General features: G+C 43.7%; 1 protein-coding gene across 1 annotated transcript; it reads right to left on the reverse strand.

Moving 5' to 3' along the window:
• Nucleotides 1–3,638: 3,638 nt before the first annotated feature.
• NDUFA9 (NADH:ubiquinone oxidoreductase subunit A9) lies at nucleotides 3,639–17,069 on the reverse strand. Its single transcript, XM_042051010.1, has 11 exons — nucleotides 16,984–17,069; nucleotides 14,044–14,214; nucleotides 13,180–13,277; nucleotides 12,905–12,996; nucleotides 10,398–10,539; nucleotides 9,958–10,060; nucleotides 9,247–9,314; nucleotides 9,036–9,112; nucleotides 7,487–7,582; nucleotides 5,253–5,319; nucleotides 3,639–3,911 (listed from the first exon to the last, which is right to left on the reverse strand). Exons 1-11 carry the CDS (start codon nucleotides 17,060–17,062, stop codon nucleotides 3,744–3,746), a joined length of 1,161 nt encoding a protein of 386 aa, XP_041906944.1. The 5' UTR covers nucleotides 17,063–17,069; the 3' UTR covers nucleotides 3,639–3,743.
• Between the last annotated feature and the right edge of the window lie 512 nt (nucleotides 17,070–17,581).

Genomic DNA, 17,581 nt, shown 5'->3' on the forward strand with positions numbered 1-17,581 from the left:
TGTATTTGCTCATATTTTCCACCCTTCCCTTAGTAAGTCCTGTTGGCCAAAGACAAGGGACAAATTCACAGAGAACAAAACCTGCCCTTTACCCACTTGCAGAAAGACTAGAACATAAATTTAAGCCTTCCACACCAGTTAATTCCATGGCAGAGAGACAACACAAACACCTCAACAGGGACAAAATGAGGCACTGATGCCCTATTAAACACCTGAGAAATCAACCACAAGACACAAGCCCAGAAGAAACCAGATGTCTTCAGGGGAGAACTCTTCAGCTGCTCACTGAAGCTCCAGCTTACAAAACCATCCATTCTTGATTCTGTAAAGCCCATGGCAAGTATTTCATATAGCAAAAAGTCAAAAGAGTGACTTACCACCAGCACAGCTGGCTGAAGGGAAGCAGCAGCTCCATGAGCAGCTCACCAGAGCTACCACTGCCACCAACCAAAGTGACTCCTTATCCTCCAACTGTCCCTCCTCATCCCCACCTAGGGCTGCTTTAAGCAGTTTGTTTAACCTTTGCCCCCAGTCTTCCCTCCAGCCAAACCTGAGCACACCTGAAAGGCTCCTCAGGTGCTGGCAGTTGGGCAAATCCCTTACAGCACCTGGGGTGCTGCTCTGGCAGAGCCGGGTCTCTGTTTCGGGGTACAGACTGCCTTGGCCAGGGACTAGAAGCTGAGAGGCATCTCCTCCATGTAGAGGAGGTTTGCAACAGTCAGGTTCAGGGATAATCTTGAAACAAGTGAACTCAGTGGTTTTAAAGCAGGAACATGCACCCTCTATTGCCAAGATCACAGAATCACAGGATTAGTTAGAAATGGGTTAGAAAGGTAAAGATCATCTCCAGCCCCCTGCCAGGGGCTGAGACACCTTCCACTATCCCAGGTTGCTCAGAGCTCCATCCAGCCTGGCCTTGGGCACTTCCAGGGATGGGGCAGCCACAGCTTCTCTGGGAAACCTGTGCCAAGTCCCTCTGGATGGAGGCCAGTCCTTCAGGTGTGACAACTCTGCTTTAGTGTCATCTGCAAACTTCCTCAGGCTGCACTCGATCCCTTTGACTACATCATTAAAAAAGGTATTAAACAACACAGACTCCAGTCTGGACTCCTGAGGGATGCCACTTGTCCCTGATGGCCATCCGGGCAGTGAGCTGTTGACCACTACCCTTTGGATGTGTATATACAAAAAACTTCGAAAGGAGGTGTTCAATGGCTTTTTAACCAGTTGTATCAGCCCAGAGGATGAATGTTGGGCAAGGAAGCTCCGGAGTAGGTGAGTGGCAAACGGCGATCAGGATTTGCTAAGCAGCAGCTCCGACTACTGGCGATTGAGTGCAAGCCAAGGCGGTGGCCACAGGGGTAAAGCGATGAACACGTTGCTACAGATGTTTCTCCAGCTGTGAACTCCATACACCCTGCTCCAACAACAAAATCCCTGACGTTCCCTAGTGACGATGAGAAAGGCAATTTCGGTCCTGTAGCTTGCAACATGCCCAACTGGTGTTACCACCCTCCTAAGCTTTTCCAAGAAGGAATGGTGCTTAGGGGATGAGTAACTCATAAGGAGCACACCATCACTGTTACCAGCTCTGCCACCAGCTTCCCTTTGCTCTTTCGTCAGTGCCCTTCACCTTCTGCTCTCCTAACTCAAAGAAGTTGCAGTAATAATTACTCATAATTTGGATTACTTTAAATGTAACAGGTCCTCTGATCTCCCTCATTTCATGGAATCGTACCCATGTGCATTCCTCAGGGCAGAGGGAAAAGAAGAAGTAACAGCAGGGAGGGAGAGGAAACTACAGAAAAATTACTGCCAGCATGAATGCTCCTCTCAGTCATTAAAATCTGCCCTCTAAGCAACTGGAGAAACCTTTAAGCTTTTCTCAGCATGGAGCAAAGGAGGCTCAGGGGGGACCTTGTGGCTCTGCACAACTCCCTGACAGGAGGGGGCAGCCAGGCTGGGGTGGGCCTCTGCTCCCAGGGAACAAGGGACAGGACAAGAGGAAACAGCCTCAAGCTGTGCCAGGGGAGGTTCAGGTTGGACATCAGGAGGAATTTATTCCTGGAAAGGGCAGTCAGGCATTGGAAGGGGCTGCTCAGGGATGCTGTGGAGTCCCCATCCCTAGAGGCGTCCAAGAAACCATGGGATGTGGCATTCAGTGCTGTGGCTTAACTGTCAAGGTGGTGATCAGAGATTGGACTCAACACTCATGTAAGTCTTTTCCAACCTCAGCAATTCTATGGATTCTGTACTCAGGGCTGCATTACAGAATAAAGGAATTGCTTCAGAAGGGTAACTAACAAGAAACCAGTGTAGTTTCTGCAAGGTGCCCTGTAAGACAAAGCACTGTGGTGTGATGCTCCACTTGACCCATATTCCTGATGTGGAACAGCTGCTTCAAGTAAATTTCTCATGGATATTCACTCCTTTTCCACCCTCTAATGGCTATCTGAATTAAGATCCTGTAGGAGAGCTCCGGGGTGCAAATGGAAAAGCTGTGCTTTGAATGAGGGGGGAGAAATAAATAAATCACTGCACCATGGTAAACATTCCCAGAACTGGCACCTCACATTCCAACACTGCCCTTGCCAGCTTTTTCTGCAGCACTCTGCCATCTGAAAATGAAAACTGCTCCTTGGCCACACAAGGCTACGTGATAATTGCATCTCTCTGTACTCTTGTGAAGCAGCTCAGGAACAGGACTGCTTTGCAGCAGCATGTGAGCAACATGCAGTAAATCAAGATCAGGGCCACACTTATCAAATGAGTGCTAATGAGAGCACAGAGTTAAGGTCTGATAGAGAAAAGCTGGCAGCCAAAAATAATACAAGCTGAGCCTCAAATTACTAACAACATGCACTTCACTTCCAGTTTGTCCTAGCTTTTGAACTGGCAGATTTATTGTAAAAGCACTGAACTTATGTTATCAAAAGAAAAATAAACAATCCATGAGTGCCAAATTGAATACTTCCTTCGAAGGCAGGATCAAAAAACTCACAGCATCACAAGAGCCCACCTCTTTCTCACAGAGTAAACGTTAGCAGCAGCAGTTTTGATGTGGAACAACAAAATGTGGAAGCTCTTGAAATTTGAGAAACACTTTGCCCAGGAGTTTCACAGTAGTTTGGCAATACAGAAAGAGAGATTCTGATCTTTGGCTGCAGCAATCAGCTGAGGGAGCTGGGAGTGCTTAACCTGGAGAAAAGGAGGCTCAGTGGAGACCTTGTGGTTCTCTGCAACTCCCTGAAAGGAGGCTGGCGCTTTCTTTAAGAGATGTGTTCAGAGCAAAAAAACAAGTTCAGAAGAGTCATAAACTTAAAACCAGGGCTTTGTCTTAGATGTCATAATCTGAACAGGTGGCATTACCAGCAATCCCTATTGGAAAGGCCATGTTCTGGGAGACCGACGTCTTGAAATCACTTGAGCATCTAAAGTACAGTGATACATTTGCTTTGAGAGCCAAGGGAGAAAGGGACAAGTGTTAAGGCACATTCCCCCCCTAGTCCCAACCTTCAGAACACTGTAATGCTCACCAGCTAAGCATCCATGTTACCTGCTTTTGTGGCAGAGAGAAAATCTGCACTGCAGTAACAGTCCCCCCCTTAACCGAAAAGACAACACTGGTGAAATACAGCTTACATGATTAATACATTTTACTCAGTATGTACACAGTTCTCCAAAGAAGTTGGGTCATCCAAAGGCAGTTTAAGAAGCTTCAAGTATCCCCCCCTTGCCAGCTGTTACACGGGATGCGTCTTTGGCTTCGCTTCCTCCAGCTCAGCATCCAACCAGCGGAACCTGCGGTGACGGCGCAGAACTTCGATGGCTTTTTGTTCCAGGGGGGTTGGTTCAATCCCCAGCTCTTCAAAACCAGGAAGGTCAGGAAATGTCATGTCTGTAGTGTGAAACTTCAACAAGAATGGGGAGGGTAAGGAAAAAAAAAGATAATTGACTTGGACTGCATTACACCCAATGTAATCATTCTCCTGCCAAAATAAGTAGAGGAGGAAGAAAGATTCAAACAGAACCGTGGCATAATTACACAAGGTCTTGAGTATCAACACCTTCAACAGGAGGTACAGGTATTCTGCATCCAGCAAAAGGTTTTAATTCAGGCTTTAATTCAGGAATAAATACCAGTGAGACATGCAGGGAGTGTCTTCCCTTTTCTCTCCACACATTATCAGGGAGGTTACTGCATCACAACTGCAAAATTATGCAGAACTCCAAGGGCATACTTGAACTCAAATTATGGATATTCTGCTTTGTCAAGAAAATGTGTTGAATTATCACCTCTGGTAGATTGCTTTGCTCTGTTTATGGTTTAGAACATGGTTCTGTACAGGAAAAACAGTTAATTCTATTACCATATATGCAACCCTTATGACTTAAATCTTAGAAAACAGGGATTTCTCTTACTCTGTTGTTCTTTGAAAGGTCTTTTAAGTCAAACACATCTAACATTATATACATTATTTAAGGAAGAAAAGCTTGGACAGAGGAACAATCAGACCCAGAAGTGACATGGAGAAACTCCCTCTTAAACTACCTATGCTACAGCTGACTTGCAGCAGTTTTAGTGATTTGGTGCAGGCTTATTTTATGAAATGTAACTCAAGAAACTACAAAGGCAGCTGGAAGAAAGGTTTTTGGAGATGTTACAATTCTATCCTGGGGAACAATCAAGGCAGTCTACTGATACTATGTTTTAACAAAATATATTGAAATTCCAGTGCTGCTGACAACTGGGAGAGTCACTCCATAATTCAGAAAGCAGAAAGTTTAGAGAATGTACATGACTATCTTTGCTAGCCTACACATACACACCAGATTTTGACATTAATACTTGCCAATTCCTACTTTTTCCTTGCTTGCAGTTGGCTTTTTGCAACTTACTTCTCCACCCCCACTGAAACACTCAGAAGTCAGGAATAAGCATGAAGTCAGAACATTCTCCCAAGAAACACCCCAATGTTAAGTGAGATTTTGGAATGTGTGCAGGGCATCAGTTCAGCTTCAGCTGTTAAAAACACCATTCTCTGGATGATGGAAGTGATTTTGGTGCATCTAGAGGTACATAAACTGACTAAGAGTAGGGAGCACTGCCCCCATCACTTTGCTCATCCAACCTCTACTTCTGGCTGTTTTCAATTCCGTGTGTTTTTTGGGAATGCAAAACCACCAGTGAGAGTTACAAAGGCACAATGAAACCTTTCCCAAGAAGGATTTTTGGCTGGTCCCACACTTACCCGATCCACCTTGTCCCGTGTCAACCATGGTTCAAATGGATTCATCTCAAAGAATCTTGCAATGAACCTGTGAACAGAAGAAATGTTGCCAAAGTGCAGTCATTTATCCAGATACACAGAGGATAACAAGATCTGGTAAAAAATACTTCAAACTTAATAGACAAGTGAGCAAGAGCTTGTTCTGAAGCTGTTCTTGCAAGCTGTGAGCTCATTAAAGCACTGAACGTGTCACCCACTAAGTTCTTAGGTGTGTTTATGGTAATTAACTGTTCCTGAATTATTGGATCTCGTACTATTTTACTTTGGATGGAATGGAGAAGCAGATCTCTAGAAGTTCAAATGAGAGTTAGTGGGTGGGGAAAGTAAGCCCCACACCCAATTCCCCACACACCAGAGGACTCAGTCTTGCCCCTGTCTTTCATCCAAACTCTGTTCCCTGCCAGTGTAGGCAGCAATCCAATTAGTCACGAAGTTGGATTCAATGCCTCCAGGAGAAAACACACTTGCTGACAACTAAGTGAGTTATCAGCCACACAAACAAGCTGGTAGAATCCGGAGCAATCTATAAAAAGGGTGAGGATTAGGATAGCTGCAGTTTTCAGAAATGAAGTTTCCCTTGAAAGAAAGGAAATCTGTCAGGGAAAAGAAAATAATGCTACAGCTCCTGCTCAGTGTCTTGGGACCAACAGCAGAATCTTTTACAGAACAGGTAGAACCTCTTGCTGAAGTGCTCACCTGGCAGATTAAGGTGTCACTGAGTTACTGCACAAACACAACCAGGCTCATCTGCCTTTTAGGTGCATTCTTTTCTCAAAAATATGAAGTATCACTTAGTTTAGCCCATAAATAAAAAAGTGTAACATAGACTGCAGCAAATGTGAATAAAACTAAGAAGCACTCAGAGAGCACCTTTTTAACAAACTGCTCTGGGTCAGCTGAGCCATGGTATAACCTGGTGCTTCTTACAGCCAATACAGGAACAGCCACAACAGTTTAGGATGTTCTAAGAATTACCCATCAGAACTTCCATGGATCCAATGCTGAGTCCTACTGGCAGGAGGGTTCTAACTCTGGTGACTGATTTAGCTTATTAATTTTCATTGTACTAAAAGTGAGGAGGACCAGGATGCCAAATAATAACAGTTCCATCATGTTGAGGGCAACTTCTGAAAGGGCATTTACTGTTTGGGGTAGCTCTTCAAAAAGATGTGATTATTCCCTAAGGATCAGGCCTAGGCTCAGATTATACTGATTTTTTCATGCACTGTTACTATCCTCAGTGCATGTGAGCAGCCTACTGTAGTCAGCTGAAGTGATGCTTCACCTTTCCCTTCTTGCCTCCCCATTCAGCACCATCTTCTAAAAATGTCACTGCTCTCCTATCACAGACATAGAAATGCTTACTCACAAGCACACTGCTCAAACTGTCAGGCCAAGATCCCAGTACAAACTTACCTCCAACACTGACTCAAATCCATACAAAGGACTGAACTAGAAAGTCAATCCATGCCCACACCCATCTTTTACCACTCCTCTGCTTCCAGGGTGGCAGTGCTTGCCAGACTGGAAGGACAGCTGACAGTAGCAGTTCCTTAAGATTGTGCACAAAAATCTGTCAGGGCCTGCAGTCAGCAACATTCACACAGATTTTCCCTGTGGTATTATTAAAAATCATTCGGTTTGCTACTAATTTTATCAAATTAGGACCTTTTGCTACTTCTTGACTCAGCAAAACCATTCAATCACAGAATCACTTAGACTGGAAAAGACCTCCAGTATGATCAAGTCCAACCTTTGTTGATCACCCCCACATCAACCAGACCAGAGCACTGAGTGCCACGTCCAGTTGTTTCTTCAAACACCTCCCTGGGCAGCCCATTCCAATGTTCAACCACCTTTTCTGTAAAGAAGTTCTTCCTGATGTCCAACCTGAGCCTCCCCTGGTGCAGCTTGAGGCTATGTCCTCTCAACCTGTCCCTAGATGCCAGGGAGAAATGACTCTGGAATAAACAGCTATGTTAAGCTCACTACAAGCAAGCATTTCATGCACCAGCTCATCAAATGCAGGCCTGTCCCCGAACTAAAGGCTCAAAACTGGCTAACAAGTACCTCAGGAAAGGCAACTTTTGCAACCCCACCACGTTAAATAACAACTGGGCAGAGTAAATAATCTGTGCAACAGGTGTTTATGCTTCTGTGCTGCCAAGAGCTCCCTGACTTAGGGTCCCACTTACCGGTAGAGAGGTCGTGGCAGCGGGTAAGGAATGAAGGGGTGGTAGGAAACGGCGTAGATGTACTCAACCATGTCATACAGGAGGTACCGGTGAGGGCTGAAAGGGAAAGCAGCAAACATCACACCTCACTCAGCTACACTTCAATATTTGCAGCAAGAGAAGAAAAAAAACCAATTTAACACTCTCCACCCCAAAGGCTTACAAAAAGCCTGTTTCTTCAATCCAGACAATTTGTCAGCAGATTCCCCTGTGGCTCACAAGGAGCAGGTTTATCCTCGAGGACTGCAGCCATCCAGGAGCTGAGGACAAGCATGGAGAAGTGGCAGAAAGGAACAGTGGGCATTTGGCTGCTGGCCAAGGCTAACCCACCACAACCACACTGGAGGAAGTGTATTTTGCGTGCTTTGAAAGCACACCTTAATGTGCCTCCTCCATGCTGACTCCAACTCTGAACTCAAGATTTCCAGCAGTGAGACAGGAGTTTGTACAAGCTCACTTGGAAGCCAGAAAGCAGATGGAGAAGTAAGGGTGCTTTCTTAACAAGACATCCCATCTTTGTAGGATATAGCTGCAAGGAAATTGCTTCACTTGCCTTTCCTTGATACAAGTAAAGTATACTCATTACAAGAACACATTGCTCTGTTTAAAAGCAAGACAAGGAAGCTAAGGTGAATTGCCTAAAAAATGCATTCCCCCCCCTCTCTAGATGGAGAGAAGGAAGCAGTCAGTCTCCCATTCACACACCTAAGAGTAACATAAACCATTGGGAATTCCCATCCCTTTCTTGTTCAGATTCTGCCTTGGCATTTTAGGTTCTCTAGATGGCTCAAGCTGAGATGTCAGGTATCTCCCTTGACTTTCCAGGCAATTTGCTGGTATTCCAAAACATTCTGAAAAGTTCCATGACACCACAAGAGCACACTGCTGAGCAGTTTGATAAACCCAAGATCTCAAGATGCCAAGGTCTGAGGTGACAAGCATGAAAACTGAGCCTTCAACTGACATGTTCTCCAGAAAAGTTCTGAGAGATCAGAGAATCATAAAATGGTGTGGGTTGGAAGGGACCTTAAAAACCATCTCACTCCAACCCCTGCCATCGGCAGGGACACCTTCCACTATCCCAGGGTGCTCAGAGCCCCATCCAACCTGGCCTTGGACACTGCCAGGGATGGGGCAGCCACAGCTTCTCTGGGCAACCTGTAAATCCAGTCTCTAACTGCCTCTACCCCATTCTAATTCCAGGTGGTTTCCACACAGCTTTACCAGAATTTTCCCCAAATCCATGCTGTCTAGCATGTTTTCCAAGCTACCAATTTCTTTGTGTGCACATACATCACATGAAATGCAGTGGGGCCCAGACTAGGATTGTCAGAGTACTCACAATAACAGCTTGAGCCATTTTTCCTCCCAAAAAGGAGGTGGAATTTATTGCAGCTCAAACTGTGTGCATGGATGAAGATTAAATTAATTAAATGTTCTGTGCAGCATGCCAAAAAATGGCACCAAAAAGAAGTACTACAGTTCATTAGAATCAGAAAACGTGACCTACCCAGCCAAGGCATATGTTTTGCCTTTTGCATCAGGATTCTTAATTGCATTAATAATTGCCTTTGCTACATCAACCACCTGTGAGGAACAAATTCAGACAGTTACCAAGAGAAAACAGGAATACATGCACACACTCCTCTTTCAGAGGTGGTTTACAGACCAACACATCCACCCACTGAGGATTTGGGATTAGGATTTTAAGGAAAACTTACATAGACTGGTTGCTTGACTGTTTTTTTGCCCAGAGCAATAAGAGGCACACCACCAAACCAGCGCATGTCTGACAGAAAAAAAGCAAAAATCTGGGAATCCTTTCAGTACCAGAATAACCAAGACATTTTACACCACACTGAGTGTGGATCTCTTCTGAAAATTGACTTGAAAATAGAATTGGGAAGAATTCCCAGTCAATTGCAGCAACGTATTTTTCAGCACACATTTAATTTCCATATTAACAGCAAGGGGAAGGCTGCATTTGCTGTTTACTTAGCTCAGACATATCTCAACTTTGCAAGACAGAAACTGGTTCCACTCTATCCTGTGTAGCAATTTTGTTGGTGATCCACCAGACATTATTGGAGCTTCTGAGCCCAAAGCAACTCAGGAGGATTTTTACATTTGACCAGCTTGACAAAGGGCCAAGATGACCAGACCTCAGGTGAGAATAATTTAAATAAATAACCCAGTAGTACACACACTCCCCCTCAAAACAGAATGATTACAAAAATAAAAACAAAGAGCAACATCTAACTAGATTGAGAAAGAATTCTGCCAAGAGGTGAGAATTTATTATGTTTCTGTTTCCCACACATTCCTGATAAAAACACACCTGTCTGTTTTTCAGAAGCAAATCCATTTTCCCTCTGTTCTCTACAGGCAGTTGCACAAATCATACATGATTTTATTATTCCAAGAGTACCTACTTGCATAATGATTGAGAAATCGGTCCTCTCTCCCAAACATCTCAGAGGGCTTCAAAATTACTGCATCTGGAAATTCTTCCCTCACTACCTCCTCTCCAACAGCCTATCAATTAAAACAAACACATTCATTAGATCCATGCTGAACCAAGCAGAAGTGGATGCCTTCCATAACAAAACGCATCCTTGACTACAGAACTGAAAGAAATGATGCCATCAGTAGCACAAAAGTTATTTATATCTAAACCATTTGATCCTTGAAATGCTGCACTAAGATAAAGGTCTCACAGAAAGTCCAAACATTTCTCAGCTGCAGAAAACAGTCTTTAGCAAATTCATACACTGATTTCCTTCAAGCAGACCCAGCTGGGGAAAAAAACCACACCCAAATCAAACACAAAGTACATTCTCAGGAAATATTCTGAAGTGGATTCCAGACTTACTTTGTTCCTGAGGTATTTGGAAGGACTCCTCATGTGAGCATTCAGGTGAGAGATATGAATGAATTTTTCCACACCGGCTTCCCTACTTATCTGTGCAATACTTTGAGGAATAGTTACAAATTCATCTTCAAATTTGAAGTTTCTAAAGCAAGACAAAACCCAAATGTTACTTTAGGAGCAATCAATAATGGCTGCCAATCAGCCAACATGCAATCATTATGTATTACTTGAATGTATTACCAAAAACCTATACTGACACTCTGTTAGAAACACAATTTCCCTTCATGATGGACTCTCCATATCATAAAAATTAGAGGAAAGTGAAATTGCACCTGTAATCATCAATTTTAGCTTCTCTGCTTTTTCACCTGGTAAGATTAAATCAGTATGAAAAATCCTCCTGCCCACTTGTCTGTGACAAATAGAAAGCTCCCAGTGGAAGTGAAAACAGGTTCTTTTTATTAAGAGAAGTGCTCCTGAATCTTGAACTCTGAGCAAAGCTGCATTTTTATGAAACCTGTTCAAAATTTGCCTTGATTTGACACACTTAATTACACTACAAAGAAGCTCAACATTTCTGAGCAGCACAAGTCAGGACAGATGCTTGGCACAGGGGATGCAGACAAAAACAAACCAGAGAACACAGAGGTGCTCATGCAAATGGAAAAACAATTTGTCAGAGCATTTAGAACGATTTCAGAGATGAAAGGGACTTCTAGGAGAAGCAAGAAGAAATTCTCCCCTCACTGTATGATATTCAAGGGGCCTAAATTAGAAGGTTATACTGTAAACCAGTTTGGTATCTGATCAATAACAATATACAAGCTCTGTCTCCAAGCAGAACTGACATTATAGGCTGGCAACAGTCCCAAAATTCTTTCCAACTATCCCAAGACTGCAAGAAAGAGAAATGACTGCTCATGTCATTATATTGTCCCTGTAAGCACCCCTGCATCTGGACTGTTTGCTTTGGGTAACAAACATCTTATCCAAACACCTCTCTGTGTCCTTATCTCCTCCCACAGCTCTTCAGATCCCACTGGAGTCCAAAGAAAGCCTTAAAAATAAGAAGTTATTTTTGAGCCTTCAATAACTAATCTGATCCTGGGAACCATCACTTCTGTTCTGCTCACCAAAATAGATTCAGAAACACATGAGAACGAACAACATCCCTCCTGTAACCATGGAGTTTCAAACAACATAGTACACACAGAGGAGCCTGGACACGAGTACAAGGCAAGGACGAAAGTATTTCATGGCAGGCTTTGCTTTTTTTGACTGGATCTCTCCACCTCATCTTACTTTTCTTCCTGCCCAAGTTTCTCATAGGCTCTGGGATGATTACAGTGGTTACTCTGACCTCGTGTTTAACAAGCCAGAGAACTTGATCTCAGGGTTTCAGCACCACCACTGGTACCCACATGCATAAAATATGTGATTAAAACATTTGTGCCACACAGCGGTTAAGCTCTGTAATGTCCTAAAGTTTTGAACACAGACCAAGACTTGTCTGTTTGAATCTATTGAAACTGTCCAGAGAACAAGGTTTGGGGATTTTTACCTAGAATGAAACTTTCTGTTGTTGTCCTCACACTTCTTTTTAATAATAAAAGAAACTGTCTGTTATATAAATCATACTTTTTACACAAGTCTAGAAATTTTGAACATCAAATAGCTAGTCATTAAAAAAAACTAAAACCATTAGGTTTGTGAACAAAGATGAAACTGATATCTACATTTGTTTCTGTCTACTATAACAGCAAAATTATGCACCATATAAAGGCAAATCCTACAATTAAATTTTTGTCTGGCAGTTCTGCACAAGGCCTTAAATGAAGTGGACATAACTGTATGAACACACACACTGAGAAGGTGGTTGTTACAGGTATTTTTAACCTAAAAATACATATGGGATTTTTAAAATGGATTTCAAAAAGAAACTATTCTTAGGAATCATTATTAAAAAATGCTTCTGTGGCTAATACTGTGTGTGCCAAAATTCTGCCAAGGAATGTTATTAGTCATGATCTTAGGCGCTCTCCATTAGCTATTCCTGTTTGATCATGGTTTACAACTCATCACTGTCTCCAAGTGACAGGATGAAATCTTACTGTAATAATGTAAATATAAATACAACATAAAAATTAATTTAATATAAATAAAATGTCAATGTAAACAAAGATAGGAAATTGGTGAGGCTCTGTCATCTATAGAAAGGCACTCAGGGAACACCTACAAGGTGTGTGAAAGAAGCACATTTCAATTTTCTGCCAGAACAAAAGTGTTACACTGGAAAATTGTGGAAAGAATGCACCTTTCCAGAGCAGATCACAGCCAGGACTGGAGTTAACCATTTAAAGAAATTTTATATGCAAAATTTTGGGGTTGTCTTTTTCACAGAAGCCAAGAACAATGGCAGCATCACTGCACACACACGCTGTAAAACATGGCTACAATATCTGGTGCAAATCTGTCATATACAGGAAAAGAAAAAAAAGGAAAATTACTTTGTTTCCCATTCCTTTCCAATAAGATTAATGACCACATTGCTGTGTTCCACGGCTCTTCGGATGGAGTCTTTGTCCCTACAGTCCCACTCCTGAAAGCAGAGCATCAAATGGGAACAAGATGAGATAATGTGTAAATAAGCATCATCAAAGCAAGCTCTTTCACAACATTCCCATTTAGAGGCTAAACAACAGCTGGAGTGGTGTCTTTGAGAAGGATTACCAGGCTGCCTTGTACAGCCAGGGGTTTGTGTTTGACCTCAAGCCAGACTCACCATGAAGAGAAGCTGTCCCAGGTCACCCATGGGCCGCAGATACATCAGGTCATACTGATCACAGCGGTAGGGGATGATGACCTGAGAGCCAATGCGACCTAAAGGGCCACAAAAACCCCAAAGTTTCAAACAGCTGCATCACTTCAAGTAGATGAACTTCTAAATAAACAAAGCTCCCTTTTTTTTCCCCTGGCATGAAAGCACTACAATTAGACATAGGTATTTCGAATGCGTATCTGCAAAGCTAAAAGCAGAACAGAACTAAGGTTCTTCTTGAACCTACCTAATTGGAATTCTTAAACAGGATTCTTTCTTTAATATTTAGGCTTGTAAGACAAAATACCAAAGCTTGTTAACGAACAACAACAAGAATGGTGGGTCCTATAAACACAGCATAATACCTAATAAATGGAACACAGGCAGGGATATTTACATTTTTTAAGTTGCACAAAAAGAAGGAGGTGAATAAAGCAGCAGGGATTATTTTTCCAAAATTTAAATTCAAAAGGGCAATTTTAAAGAATTCAAACCAAACTCCTGCAAACCTTTTAGTAAAATGTCCTAATAAGACTAAAACCAGAAGAATCAAATACATGCTGTGGCTCTTCTCAGATTTGCATTCTACAAAGGAGTAGGACTTCTTTTAATGACCTTAACCTTCAAAAGCTCCAAAATCTCCTTGATTAAAACACATTTTACTACTTGTCACATGCTGGAACTTAAGCAGACCAAACATTCTGCAGAACACTTTTAAGATGCAAAATGCCAGAGACTTCTACATCACCCTGCAACCTAAAGACTGATTAGTTTTGTTGAAAAATTTTTTTGGTAGTTTTTTTAATTAGTACTCCTGGTGAGCATTACCTAAGCGGTTGACAACATATCGTCCCAGGAAACCTGTGGCTCCAAAGACACTGGCCACAATGCCACTGACAGAGGATCTTCCACTTCTCCCATGAGGGATCACGGCGTGATGGACTTGCCGGTGCTGCTGCAACACTGACGGTGCTGCAGTCAGGACAGAAATTCCATGGCCTGCAACACAGAACAGGAGAGAGTTTGGGACATTAATTGGGATTCGGCACTGCTAACTTACACCTTATGTTGGTTTTCTCATCACAGATCCTTTTTCTCTAATATCCCATGCGGAGAATCCTGATGGGCTGTTTCAGAGATGTCTGGAGAGATCAGAGGGGAGCAGGCCTGGGAAGTTGTTGGTAAAGTCAAGGACCAAATAGAGATAGGGAAGGAGCAAAGGTTATCAGTTCTTAAACAACAAGTAAAGCTTACTGTTGAGTCTAAGGTGAAGCAAGTAAAAAATAGTCAGTAAAAATATAAAATATAGCAGAGGAAGCAATTCTCCTGCATCATAGCTCTGGAGCGAGGAGATAGGGAGGGATGCAAAGAGCCAGATCCATGATATATGGGATACTGCCTCAAAGCTGCTCCTCTCCTCAAGGAGCTAGGAAAGCTTGGGAGCCATGGAAACAGGACATCATTAGGACACTGATATACAAGAGCACGTGGTGACAGGACAAGGGGGAATGGCCTCACACTGAGAGAGCAGGTTTAGATTGGATATCAGGAAGAAATTGTTCCCTGTGAGGGTGGTGAGGCCCTGGCACAGGTTGCCCAGAGAAGCTGTGGCTGTCCCATCCCTGGAAGTGTTGAGGGCCAGGCTGGACGGGGCTTGGAGCACCATGGGATAGTGGAAGGTGACACCTGCACACTGAAGAAGGTTTTATCCCAATGTGGTTAGGAATTACCAGTTACACAGGGGCACTGACATTGCAGCCACAATGCTCAGAAGATCAAAAGGATAGGGTATGTTGAGGCATAAATTATATTCTGTTGTATCAGCTGACAGAACTTAAACCAGAAAATCCAACCAGATTTCAGTGCCTGAGGGAGGTTTTTCTCTACCCAAAAGCCTTCTATCCCTGTTCTCTCCATACCCCACAAAGTGGTAAAGGATATTGCATCTCCAATTTTGTCCTGAACAGCAGTCTGACAGCCACCTAAGTAAATGAGTAACACATAGACTCGAACTTTTCAATTTTTTATCGTATGCTTGGAAACCATGCTTCAGTTGGCAGATAGAAAAGCACAAAGTAAGACACACTGTACTTTAAAGGTAGGTATATGACTTCCTAAAAGGCATCTCTCCTACAAAACAGGTCCAAGCTTAAACTGGGCAGGGTTTCTGTCTTCAAAGGACCTTTCCATTACTGAAACAGAGAGCTCAAGACCAACTACGAGAAAGAAGGAAAAAACACTCCAGTGTCTTCACCCATTCTTGTGCTTTCCTAATAATTAGGGGCTTGCTATTGAATTTATTTTTTAGGAAACACAGAGTCACAGAAAAATGTTCGGGTTCTTTATAACCAACAAGATTCCTTCAAGTATCAAAAAAAAGGGTATGTGGTATGCTGAAGTGGTGAAGAGAAAATTTAATGAGCCATACTCCTCAACACTTTGCTTACCTACATTTCTTTTTCTAAAGGTTTATTTAAAAAAATTAAAACCACACAATAGTCATATTCATATAATTAAAACTGCCTCTGTTACTTTTAGATAGGAACACTTTTCAGTTCTTACAATATAAACCCTAAATGCAACAAAATTTCAGTCCACTGTGAGCACCCATTGGAAAAGGTATTACACAGATCAACCTATGTAAGAACAACAAGAAAGTTACAAAATAAAAAAAAATTTGTATCTTTTAACTACTCAGTGGCTTTTTTGCCGTTATTTCTGCAAAAATTATTGGTGGCAAGCTCTTCATAATGCTATCATTGTCACACTAACAAATAATACCTAATTACTGTTTTGTATTCTCCCACCTTTGAGCATGCACGTGTTGTGCCTGCATTACACTGGAAGGTGTTTAGTGATGAACATCTTTCCTTGTTCCATAAATCTATAAGGTCTGCTTGCCACAAATTATCACCAGCTATGGTTATATACCCAACCACTACTGTAAGCCTGCTACAAATTCCATTTTCCAGAGAAGCTGTGGCTGCCCCATCCCTGGAAGTGTTCCAGGCCAGGCTGGATGGGGCTTGGAGCAACCTGGGATAGAGGAAGATGTCCCTGCTCATGGCAGGGGGTTGGAACTGGATGATCCTTAAGGTCCCTTCCAATCCCAATCATTCTGTCATTCTATGAATTAAAGCTCAAATATCCACAGTGAACCCAAAGCACCTTTTCCCCTACTCAGAAGTTTGTCTATCCCTGTTCTCTCCCAACCCCACGAACTGGAAAAAGACACCACATCTCCCATTTGTCCTAAGAGGCAGTCTGACAGCCACTTAGGTAAATAAAGGACACACTGCTCCCATTAAAAGGATATTAAATTCCCCCCTCCCCTTTACCTACAAAACCCGTTTGCCATCTCCCATGTTACTCAACTTAAGAGCGGGCAGAATCAATTTAAACAGAGGCAGAGCCTCAAATACACACTTTATAATATTAGTAGCTGAGCTTTACTATAGATCACGGCCAAAAGGTCAAAGTCACCTAAGAAACGGCAAAAGGCAGTGACAGCCCCAGCGCGACACCCGCAGCGACACCCCGAGCCCTTTGTGCTCCAACCCCCAGTTCCCTGCGGAGAAAGGAGGCAGAAACACGATCATTTCCGCGCCCTCAGAAAAATTTTCGGCAGCTCCTTTCCAGCCGCTGCGGTGCGAGCTCCCCTCGCGCAGAGCCGGGAGCCGAGCCCGTCCCAGCCTGGGGCAGAGCTGCACGGACGGGCCGAGCTCCCCGGGCCGGGCCCGTGAGGGGCGCGGCGGGGCTGACACTCACCTGCCCTTGGCAGCCGCAGCCCGCGGGCCCAGTGCGTCGCCGCCGCCATCTTGTCTCTCCCGCGGGCGGGGCGGCGCATGCGCGGGGCCGCGGGCACAGCGCGGCTGCGCAGGGCGGGGCCGCGGGGTCCCTCAGGGGCTGCGAATTAAAAAGGCACGGAGTTCATTAGCGTCATTAGCAGCATTAGCATGGGGGAGAGTGTGGAGGTTACTGGGGTCAGTCTGTGATCTAACATTGCCGTGTTAGCCAGGTTATGGCATTGAGTGGTGCCTCCGGTGCTTCTTTAAGTACCTCAGGGCGTAACTGTAGCTTCAGGGACGGTAACTCCACCGCCAGCCTGGACAGCCCGTTCCAGTGTCCAAGAATTCCTCTTTCAGTGGAGAAACTCTTTGTGATGTCTAACCCGAGCCTCTCCTAGCGCAGGCTGAGGCTGTTTCCTCTTGTCCTGTGCCTTGTTCCCTGGGAGCAGAGCCCGACACCCACCTGCAGCTGGAAACGCTTCGGGTTAGCGATGGATGTGATGCTGTACACAGCTGAGAAGGAAAGTGCGAGCCACCGGTGTGTTTGGCCTGGTTTACAAACGGCAAGGGGAGGATGA

Source organism: Corvus kubaryi, unplaced genomic scaffold, assembly GCF_017639235.1.
Source record: "Corvus kubaryi isolate FWS band 111438036 unplaced genomic scaffold, C.kubaryi_AGA036_p1.0 74, whole genome shotgun sequence".
NCBI lineage: Eukaryota > Metazoa > Chordata > Aves > Passeriformes > Corvidae > Corvus > Corvus kubaryi.